Below are 10,431 nucleotides of genomic sequence, written 5' to 3'. Positions count from 1 at the left end.
AACAGAAAAAAAACTGTCTCCCTGGCTCGGGGCCAGCATCCCAGCCCCCCTCGCCGCCGCCGCGCCGCGCTCCAGCCAGGGAAAACAACTGCTCACTTCTCCCTGAGTCCGCCCCGCGCGCTCCCTGCTTCCCGGCGGCCGCGGGAGCCCAGCCCGGCCGGGGGAGGCGCGGAGCGGGCCGGCCGCCCGGCCTTCCTCTCCCCTCGCTCCTCCTCTCCGCCTCAACTTGCTCCGGCCTCCTCGCTCCGGCCTCAGGTTGGGGCCTCCGCAGGCCCTCGGCCCCGGCTCGTGGCTGGGCTCCTTCCCGGGACGGTGGAAGTTTCTGGGCTCCCCGCAGTCCAGCCTCCATCTCTTTGCCTCTCACTGGGCCCGCGCCCGCGCCTGCTGTCCCCTCCCCGCGCGCTTCCTCCCATCCTCTCCCTCGCTGCCCTCTCTACTCCTCTCCCGGGGCTCCCGGCTTGCGGTTCCCCTCGGGCGCCGGGACCATCGCCCCTGCCCGGGCGCGCCCCCCGGGTCCTGCGGCCCCGGATGCCCGGGGCCCGTGGGGCTGCTGGCGGCCTGGCCCCTGAGATGCGCGGGGCGGGGGCGGCGGGGCTGCTGGCGCTGCTGCTGCTGCTGCTGCTGCTGCTGCTGCTGGGCCCGGGCGGCGGGGCCGAGGGGGGGCCGGCGGGCGAGAGGGGCGCTGGCGGGGGCGGGGCGCTGGCCCGCGAGCGCTTCAAGGTGGTCTTTGCGCCGGTGATCTGCAAGCGGACCTGTCTCAAGGGCCAGTGTCGGGACAGTTGTCAGCAGGGCTCCAACATGACGCTCATCGGAGAGAACGGCCACAGCACCGATACGCTCACGGGCTCCGGCTTCCGCGTGGGTGAGGGCCGGGGACACGGGCAGGGGGAGCGGGGAAGGCAGGCACCTGGACAAATGCGGGGTGCCTGGCAGCGTAAGCCACGTAGGCCACGTGACCCTGGGGGTCGTGGGTTGAGAGAGCAGAGCCTGAGGGCCTGGGGCCCCAGGGGCTTCAGGGGGCTTGGGAGGCTGGAGTGCTGGGGCCAGAGTTGGGAGGGCTGCATGGAAGCCTGGACTTTACAGCTTTGGGTTGGCGTTGAGGCCTAAGGTGTGGGGTGATGCTGGGGTCCTGGATGACACAGGCCTCTAGGAAAGTGCTGGGTCCTGAGAGGGAGGCAGGGTCAGCGGCAGGGGCTTTTGAGGGATGTGAGCCGGGGGCAGGAGGTCTCAGAGAAGGGATAAGTATTCCCCCAAGAAACAGCCTTGCTGGAAGAAACAGGAAAAGTCTTTAAAAACTGTCTAAAGTAGGGCCTGCCAGTGGTAGACACCTGCATTCTCTGGGAGGAGGAGCTGAGGTCAGGGCTGGGAGTGAGGGAATTAGTTCCTGGCAAGGTCTTAGAGGGGAGGGGCGTTGAGGCCTAAGAAGTGGGGAGCAGGCCTGGAAGTCGGGGCTGGTTTGGGTCCTCAGCCTCTCCTCTTCCTGATGCCCCATCTATGCTTCCCCCATACATCTTAACAGCTCTGCCTCAGAGTCTCCCCTCAACAAAGCCGTGATAACTTCCCATTTCCACCTGGAGTCCACCCCTTCCCCAACATCTCTCTTCAGAGGACCAGGCCTGGGCTCAGCTCTCCTCCCTCAGGGCCCTGTGGGCCAGGCTGGGGGAGGTGTCCCAGCAGTAATTACCCTCCTGGACAGGGTAATTAGGCCAGGCCCAGGATGGCACCAGCAAAACAGCCCCTCTTACATGTTCCTATACTCATGTACCCACTCAGACCTGAGGAACCCCACAGATGTGGGGTTCTCATGAGATGTGCATGTGTGTCTGTGTGCAAGTGTGCGCATGCGTGCTTGCACATGACACACCCACGGGGGTATGCCCGGCTTTGGAGTGGCACACTGGGATCAAGTACTAGTTTCTTTGTGTTGTCTTGGGTGCATGTCTGCAATCACTATGGGAGTGTTTATGTAAGCCTGTGTTGGTGTCAGAATGAGTCTGTGCATGTGTGTGTGATGAGATGGCTGTGCATGTGAGTGTACGTGGGCCCGGCCTCCCAAGCCCCCTGGCCATCCTGCCCAGGCTGCTGTCTCCATCCGTGCTGCCCACATCCCCCAGGCTCGGCGCCCAGGCCACAGTGGGCGGGTGTCACAGGGAGGTCACCCTCACCGCTATGGGTGACTCATTGGGAGGCAGGAAGGAGAGGATCCTGCCTCCCCCGGCCCAGGACACACCCCTTCTGCCCTGAGAGACTGGCCCCAAGAGGCCGGGCAGGATGGGCTGGGCTGGGCTGGGATGCTCTTAGCCAGGCCCCGATGGCCATGCATGTGGGCCATCCCTCTGAGGCCCTTCAGGTGTCCAGAGAGCCTCAGCCCCACCTTCCCATCCTGGGAAGTGAGGGCAGCCATGTGGCAGGCAGGAGAGGGACTGGGCCTGGTGTGTGAGCTCAGGTCCCCAAGGCTGGATTTCGGACATGAGTGTGTGACAGGAAGACAGAGATCCCATCCTCTCACGGAGCCACTCCTTCATTCATTCCCCCAGCACCTCCTCTGGCATCCGGAGCTGAGGCAGAGGGTGGGTAGGATCTGAGGAAAGGCTCTCTTCCTGGGGGAGGAGCTGAGCCTGGAAGGATAAGATGTGACTATGCAGAGATGGGGGACAAGGCTCTAAGGGGGCGGGAAAGGCATGATTGAAGCCAGGGAGGCAGAAGATGTGGTACATTTATAGGGGACGGGAGATGAGTCCTGGAGCATAGGGTGCACACAGAAAGAGCAGGGGGGGATAGGCTGAAAGAAGGTTCCTTCTGGGCCACGTAGAGCAAGGAAGCAAGCTGTGAGCAGGGGTGTGACTGTGCCAGAGCTTTGCCTGAAGCAAGTTTCTCTGGGGGCGCTTGGGATGTTGACAGGCAGGGGAGTGGCAGAGGGCTTGGGGAGGAGGGAAGATGGATTATGAGATATTACAGAGGCCAGAACTGGCCGGAGTGGGAGCAGGAGAGATGGAGTATCAAGGCTCGGTTATGAGTGACTGGGCAGGTGGGGATTCCCAGTGGTGGTTCAAGGCCAAGTGGAGGTGGGGAGGCAAGATGCTGATTTCTGATAGGGTCCCCTGGGTGGAGGTGCTTAAGAGAGGTCCCGGAGAGGGATAGCTCAAGTTGGCAATGGTGAGGTGTGGGCCCTGGGATGGCAAGACAAAGAGAGGGAGTGAGAGCCCAGAGAGGGCTGAATCAGGGGAAGAATTTAGGGGTGAGGAGGAGGAAGCACCAGAGAGAGATTGGATTGCCAGGAAAGGCCTAAGGGGAGGGAAAGGCTATTCCATCATCATCATCATCATCATCATCATCATCATCATTTGCTACTACTTATTAAGGACCCACTGTGTATTAGGCACTGTGTATTAGGCACATTTGTACAGGCTTTGCCCCATTTAATAGACAGGACAGTCCTACAGATGAGGACACTGAGGCACAGAGAGGGCAAGTAAGTTGCTCAGGGCCACACAGTTGGCACACGGCCTCCTAGCTAGGATTTAAGTTGAAGACTTAAGACTCCAGTGGCCCCATGGGTATAAGGATGTTGGGGGACTTACAGGGTAGTTTCTGTGTGTGTGTGTGTGTGTGTGTGTGTGTGTGATGTGTTACAAAAACCAGCTTCCCAGGGAGGACAGAACTGGTGGGTGGCAAGGAAGCAGGGAGGAGGGGAAGAGACAGGATGTGGGTGAGGGCCTGGGCCTGGGGGCTGGGGACAGGGGTCTGCCTGGGCCCTGACGCACCTTTCCTCCCCAGTGGTGTGCCCTCTGCCCTGCATGAACGGCGGCCAGTGCTCCTCCCGAAACCAGTGCCTGTGTCCCCCGGACTTCACCGGTCGCTTCTGCCAGGTGCCCGCTGGAGGAACTGGCGGGGGCACTGGCGGCTCAGGCCCTGGGCTTGGTCGGGCTGGGGCCCTGTCCACAGGCGCGCTGCCTCCCTTGGCTCCGGAAGGCGAGTCTGTGGCCAGCAAGCACGCCATCTACGCGGTCCAGGTGATCGCCGATCCGCCGGGGCCTGGGGAGGGGCCCCCTGCCCAGCATGCAGCCTTCCTGGTGCCCCTCGGGCCAGGACAGATCTCAGCGGAAGGTACTAGGCAATGGGCAGACCCCGGGAGGCCGAGGTGGGCGGGCACTAGGGTGGCAGGTCCCGGGCGGAGGCCAGCCCTGGAGAACCGCCCGCACTGCCAACCGGCGCTGCGGGGCAGCCCTGAAGCCGCTGTGTCCCGCCCCCCAGTGCAGGCCCCACCCCCCGTGGTGAACGTGCGCGTCCACCACCCGCCCGAGGCCTCCGTCCAAGTGCACCGCATCGAAGGGCCCAACGCCGAGGGCCCGGCCCCCTCCCAGCACCTGCTGCCGCACCCCAAGCCTCCGCATCCTCGGCCACCCACCCAGAAGCCCCTGGGCCGCTGCTTCCAGGACACGCTGCCCAAGCAGCCCGTGAGTGAATCCACAGTCGCCGCTGGACCGGCCCTTCAGTCTCTCGGGGCTGCCCTGTTCCAACCCACCCAGATTGCTCAAAACTGGGGGTGTCCTGCAGGTTGAGTGGAGGAGGAAAAGGGCCTCCGGAGGGAGGCCAGGTGGGGGCTGGGCACCCTGTGACCCCTGTCCACACTCCTCTCCGTAGTGTGGCAGTAATCCCCTCCCCGGCCTCACCAAGCAGGAAGACTGCTGTGGAAGCATCGGCACAGCCTGGGGCCAGAGCAAGTGCCACAAGTGCCCCCAGCTGCAGTGTGAGTGCCGTGGCTCAGTGAGAGCTCCCACTCCCCACAGGGTGGCTCCGCCGACACCCCTCTCAGCCCTGCAGTGGGAGACCCCAGTCCAAGCAGCCTGAGCCTCTCACTGCCCACCCAATTCCCCTTAGCGTCCCACCCTGCCTGTCCCCAGTGCCCTCCCTTCCCTCTCTGCAGGCCCCCCAAGGTCCTCTCCTGCCATCCTCTCCTCTCTCTGTAGACACAGGGGTGCAGAAGCCAGGGCCTGTACGTGGGGAGGTGGGCACTGACTGCCCCCAGGGCTACAAGAGGCTCAACAGCACACACTGCCAGGGTACGGCCAGCTGGAGATTCTGTGGGCTGGAGGGGTAGGCCGGTTGTCACTGGGGGAGGTCCTGCGGTGGACGAGCGGGGAGGTGGGGGAGGGGCAGAACCCTGAGGTCCTTGGAGCAGCTTGCTGTCACCCTATGGCCCCAGACTGGAGGGACCAAACTCTCCCTTACCACAGACATCAATGAGTGCGCGATGCCAGGCATGTGTCGCCATGGTGACTGCCTCAACAACCCTGGCTCCTATCGCTGTGTCTGCCCACCTGGCCATAGCTTGGGCCCCTCCCGCACACAGTGCATTGGTGAGACTGGGGGATCCTTGGAGGTCAGAAAGCATGGGTGGGAGGTTAAGCCTCCAAACAGTAAGGATCAGAGGTCACAGAAGTCAAAGTGGGGTCAAGGGTTGACTTCAGGTGAAACAAGGCCCAGAGCAGATAGGGTCAGGGATCAGTGGGTTCAGGAGTTGCATGAGATCTGGGGTTAGAGGTCGCATGGGGTCAGGGATTATATGGAGTTAAGGTCATATGAGACCATGGGCTTGATGAGTGGGAGGGATAAAGTCTAGAGCAGCTAGAATCAGGGGTCAGTGGGGTCAGTGGTCACCGAAGTTTCAGGTGTTACATGAGGTCAGAATAACACAGGTTTCAGGGGTCATATGAATTCAGGGTCATGTGCGATCAGGGGCCACATGAGCCTTAAGCGTTGTCTGGGCCAGAGAGGCAAGGTCTGGAGCAGATGGGAAGGGGGATGTGGGCAGTGTTCAGGCCCAGATGCCCATGCCCACCACTGGCCCCTGCAGCGGACAAGCCAGAGGAGAAGAGCCTATGTTTCCGCCTGGTGAGTCCTGAGCACCAGTGCCAGCACCCGCTGACCACGCGCCTCACCCGTCAACTCTGCTGCTGCAGTGTTGGCAAGGCCTGGGGCACCAGGTGCCAGCGCTGCCCAGCTGATGGCACTGGTGAGCCTGGGGCATTTGTGGCTGGGGGGCTGTCTGTGTGCCTATCCAGGAAATGCTCACTTCTCTGCCCCTTGCTCTGGCCGCAGCTGCCTTCAAGGAGATCTGTCCAGCTGGGAAGGGGTACCACATCCTCACCTCCCACCAGACGCTCACCATTCAGGGTGAAAGTGACTTTTCCCTTTTCCTGCACCCTGATGGGCCACCCAAGCCCCAGCAGCTCCCTGAGAGCCCCAGCCGGGCACCACCACCTGAGGACACAGAGGAAGAGAGAGGTCTGGCCTGACCCCTCCTGTTACCTGACAGTTGCTGAGCCCCTAGGTCTGACACCTTGACCCTTGATCCACAGATATGACCTGAGTGTAACCTCTAACTCCTAGTCCCAGACCAGCACTGACCCCCAGAGCTGATACTCTGACTCCTAACCAATGTTGTAACTAACCCCAGTATTAACCCGTGCTCAACAGAATTTGACCATTTATTGCCCTCCAGATTCAATCCTCTGACTCCAGGACCCCTTTGATTTCCAGACCAGGGCACTAATACAGCTCAAATGCTGCCCCTAGATCTGACCTTCTGACCGCTGACCCAGGGATTTGACCCTGGCTATAACCTCCCAAGCCAAGCACCTTGTCCAACCATTGCTTCACTGACCTGTGATGGAAACACTCCCTGACCTCAGGATCTAACCCTTGATGCTTGATCCAGAGACATGATTGTTGAACTCTTAGGGACCCTGACCACAAATACCCAAGTGCCAATCCCAGACTTGACTCCCTTCTCCCAGCCCAACACTTAACGGCCCCATCTTCTTCCCTTCTAGGGGTGAGCACAGACTCAGTGAGTATGAGAGCCCAGGTGGGAGGGGCAGGGAGGCCAAGGAGACACAGAGGGCTCATGTTGCTGTCACCCGCAGCCAGTGGTCGAAGAGCAGTCCGCGCAGCAGAGCCATCCGACTGTCACCACATCTCCTGCCCGGCCCTACCCTGGTGAGCTGGGCACCGTAGGAACCAGTCCTCAAGGGCTGTCACTGCCGGGGAAGTTCACAGTCTAGGCAGCAGGGGGCGGTGAAGCTGGGTATGAAGTTCCCAGCCGGTGACCTGCGGAGAGAGGGGCGGCGCTCTCAGCTTCCTCACCAGCTGACGAGTGTGCCCTGCTGCCTGCAGAGCTGATCTCCCGGCCCTCGCCGCCCTGGTTCCTGCCCGACTTGCCCCCGTCCCGAAGTGCGGTAGAGATCGCCCCTACTCAGGTCACAGGTAAGACCCGCCCACCTAGGCCACGCCCGAGGTAAGCCACGCCCCTAACTTAGTTTTTCTCCTCCCTTACCCCCTCCAATCATTCCCGAGCACTAAAACATCCAGGGTTTACTGTGTGCCAGGCCCTGGGCTGGGCGTTGTGGAAGCCTCAGTGTGCAGCAGAGATCCCACTCTGCCCTCAACTGATCCGGGTATTATGGTGGTCAGCCCAGGCCGAAGGCATTTATTCATATATTCTACAACTATCTATTGAGCACCTACTATGTGTAGGCACTGTTTAAGTGCTGGGGATACAGTAATGAGCAAAACGGACAAAAGTTCCCTATCCTTGTGGAGTAGACAGACAACAAACAGATCAATGAGTCCAAATCTAGTATGTCTCATAAATGCTATGAAAAAAAAAATAGAGAAGAAGGAAGGAAGTCTGGGTGGGGGGTGGGGTGATAATATGCGCGGTGGCAATGAGAGAAGGCTTTCTGAGCAGGGCTTTAAAGATTGTTAGAAATTAACAACGAGAAGTGGGAAAGAAATGGGCGGGTTGGGAAAAAGGACATTCCAGTTTGGGCAGAAGTTTGGGCAAAGGCATGGAAACATGAAACCCTGGTTTCATGGAGCGGGGAGAAACCACACACACAGATCAGTGTTTCTGAACTAGGGGAGGACCGGCTCAGGGAGCCTTGTTAAGAGGCTTGGGTTTGATCCCAAAGGCTGTGGGAAGTGTCTGCAGGGTTTTGGGCATCGTAATAATTGCTAGCTATGGCTGAACAGTTGCCCTGGGCCAGGCACTGACTGAAGAGTTTTACATACTAAATACCGTTTACCCTTCTCTGTGAAGTGGGCACTGTTAGCCTCATTTTCCAGATGAGAAAATTGTGGCTAAGGGAGGTTCAGGGACTGGTCCCAGGTCACACAGCTGAGCCAGATTCAAGCCCATGTCTCTGTGGACTCCAAAGCCACAAGGAAGCCACCAGCCTGGTTGAAAACCGGAGGTTAGATGAGCTCCTGGTGGAAGGTGACTGCCCTGGAAGTCTGCACAGGCTAGGAACCACCCAGGGACAGCCTGGGGGCTGTGGGAATGTGGAGGAAGAGACACATGCGGAGGCATCTCAGAGGAGGGAGTGTTAAGGATGCCTAGGGAGAGGCCCTCAAAGAGAACAGCCTGCAAGAGCCCACTGGCCAGGTGTGTTTGGGAGGGGGTACAGTTCAGCATCAAGGCCTGGGCTGCATGGGGCAGGGCTCAGGGGAGGGACCACAAGGAGGGAGAGGTGGAGGCAGGGAGTACTAGGAATCATAGGAAATTAGGGTGAGGAGGATTCCTGGATCTGACCACTTATGCACAGCCATGTGCGAGCCAGGATTCCCAGGAAACCAGCTCCTGTCTGCCTTGGGAGGGGGAGGAAAACACCTGTTCTGGAATGGGGGGCGGGCAGGTCCCTAAGGCAAGGGGGTGTTGGTTCACTGATCTAGAGGATGTTTGTGTGGGTGAGGCTGCAGGGTTTGAGGTATTGAGGTGACTGGGGTCAGGGTATCATAAGTGGGGACAGAAGTATCAAGGTTTCCTGGAGTTGAGGAGTTAGGGATGTCAGGGACCTGGGGTCATGGTTTGGGGCTACCGGAGGTTGTGATGTTGGGGTTATCTGTGATGGAGGTGTAGGGAATCCTAGGATTGGAGCACCCGAGCTTAGGGTGCGACCCGGCCCAGGTATCCGGGTCGTTAGTAATGGGCTATCCAGGTCCTCCCTGGGGACGTGGCAGAAAGTGAATGCTCCCTGCCTGGCCCCCCAACCCCGGCAGAGACGGACGAGTGCCGACTGAACCAGAACATCTGTGGCCACGGGGAGTGCGTCCCGGGACCCTCGGACTATTCCTGCCATTGTAACCCGGGCTACCGGTCGCATCCGCAGCACCGCTACTGCGTGGGTGAGCGTGGCGAGTGGGTGGCGCGGGGGCGGCCCTGGCTCCCGACAGACCTCTGACGCCTCCTCGCCCGCGCGCCCTTCTCAGACGTGAACGAGTGCGAGGCGGAGCCGTGCGGCGCCGGGAGGGGCATCTGCATGAACACCGGCGGCTCCTACAACTGCCACTGCAACCGCGGCTACCGCCTGCACGTCGGCGCCGGGGGACGCTCGTGCGTGGGTGAGCACGGCCGGGCCGGGGGTGGCGCTGGGGCTAGGTGGACCCGGGGGGCTCTCCCGACCGCATGTAATCCCCTCCGCCGCCTTGCACTCCCCTCGCGCCCCCTTCCTCCCGCTCAGACCTGAACGAGTGCGCCAAGCCCCACCTGTGCGGCGACGGCGGCTTCTGCATCAACTTTCCCGGTCACTACAAGTGCAACTGCTACTCCGGCTACCGGCTCAAAACCTCTCGACCGCCCGTGTGCGAAGGTGGGGAAGACCCCATCCAGACCGCCGGGGGTCCTCAGCGGTCCCTCGGCCTGGGGTGGGGGCGGAGGGCCTCACTCCCGTCTCTGCCCGGCTCTGGGCCTCTCAGAGGTTTCGGTCCGGAGCCCAGAGGGCCCGCTTCGCCTTGTCGATTTATGACGAAGGGAGGCCCTGCCGAGGACCCTGAGCGCCTGGCCGGCCACGTTGTCCCCAAACGAGTCCTCTTCCTCCCTACTGTGCAGACATCGACGAGTGCCGAGACCCTAGCTCCTGCCCGGATGGCAAATGCGAGAACAAGCCTGGGAGCTTCAAGTGCATTGCCTGTCTTCCCGGCTACCGCAGCCAGGGGGGAGGGGCCTGCCGCGGTGAGGGCGAGGCCTGGGTCCGGGGTACGGTACGGGGCGGGGCCTCGAAAGCAAATGGGCGGGGCCCTTCGGGAGTCGCCCCTGTGATGGGGCGGGGCAAATGGCGGTGGGAGTCACCTCCAGACTGGGCTTCCTTCCCGGGAGTAGAGGCCCCCCCATCCCGGGCGGAGGGGGCTCCCACCCCCTCACATTGCATCATCCGGTGGGGCGGAGTCCGAGGCGAGCCTTCTCCGCTGCAGACGTGAACGAGTGCGCCGAGGGCAGCCCCTGCTCTCCCGGCTGGTGCGAGAACCTCCCGGGCTCCTTCCGCTGCACGTGCGCCCAGGGCTATGCGCCCGCGCCGGACGGCCGCAGTTGCCTGGGTGAGCTCCAGCCCTCCCCGCCCTGCCACCCGCCACCCATTCACGCGCCGAAGC

General features: G+C 61.4%; 1 protein-coding gene across 5 annotated transcripts in view; it reads left to right on the top strand.

Annotated features, from left to right (window-relative positions):
- Positions 1–108: 108 nt before the first annotated feature.
- LTBP3 (latent transforming growth factor beta binding protein 3) overlaps positions 109–10,431 on the top strand; it is a 17,943-nt gene continuing 7,620 nt past the window's right edge. The window contains exons 1-16 of one of the 5 annotated variants that reach the window (XM_081239798.1): positions 109–862; positions 3,778–4,107; positions 4,255–4,457; positions 4,645–4,750; positions 4,971–5,063; positions 5,238–5,360; positions 5,858–6,016; positions 6,103–6,288; positions 6,837–6,853; positions 6,930–7,002; positions 7,141–7,269; positions 9,064–9,189; positions 9,274–9,405; positions 9,525–9,653; positions 9,893–10,015; positions 10,255–10,377. In XM_081239798.1, the coding sequence (XP_081095924.1) occupies positions 529–862; positions 3,778–4,107; positions 4,255–4,457; positions 4,645–4,750; positions 4,971–5,063; positions 5,238–5,360; positions 5,858–6,016; positions 6,103–6,288; positions 6,837–6,853; positions 6,930–7,002; positions 7,141–7,269; positions 9,064–9,189; positions 9,274–9,405; positions 9,525–9,653; positions 9,893–10,015; positions 10,255–10,377 (2,386 nt within the window). In that variant the 5' untranslated portion in view covers positions 109–528. The remainder of the gene's footprint in view (positions 863–3,777; positions 4,108–4,254; positions 4,458–4,644; positions 4,751–4,970; positions 5,064–5,237; positions 5,361–5,857; positions 6,017–6,102; positions 6,289–6,836; positions 6,854–6,929; positions 7,003–7,140; positions 7,270–9,063; positions 9,190–9,273; positions 9,406–9,524; positions 9,654–9,892; positions 10,016–10,254; positions 10,378–10,431) is intronic. The other 4 variants (XM_081239799.1, XM_081239797.1, XM_081239795.1 and 1 more) reach the window with 4 other exon arrangements.

Source organism: Mesoplodon bidens (genome assembly GCF_964165515.1).
Source record: "Mesoplodon bidens genome assembly, chromosome: 7".
In the NCBI taxonomy this organism is placed as follows: Eukaryota; Metazoa; Chordata; class Mammalia; order Artiodactyla; family Ziphiidae; genus Mesoplodon; species Mesoplodon bidens.
Note: the sequence above shows the minus strand (reverse complement) of the source record. Positions and strands in the feature narration are given on the sequence as shown.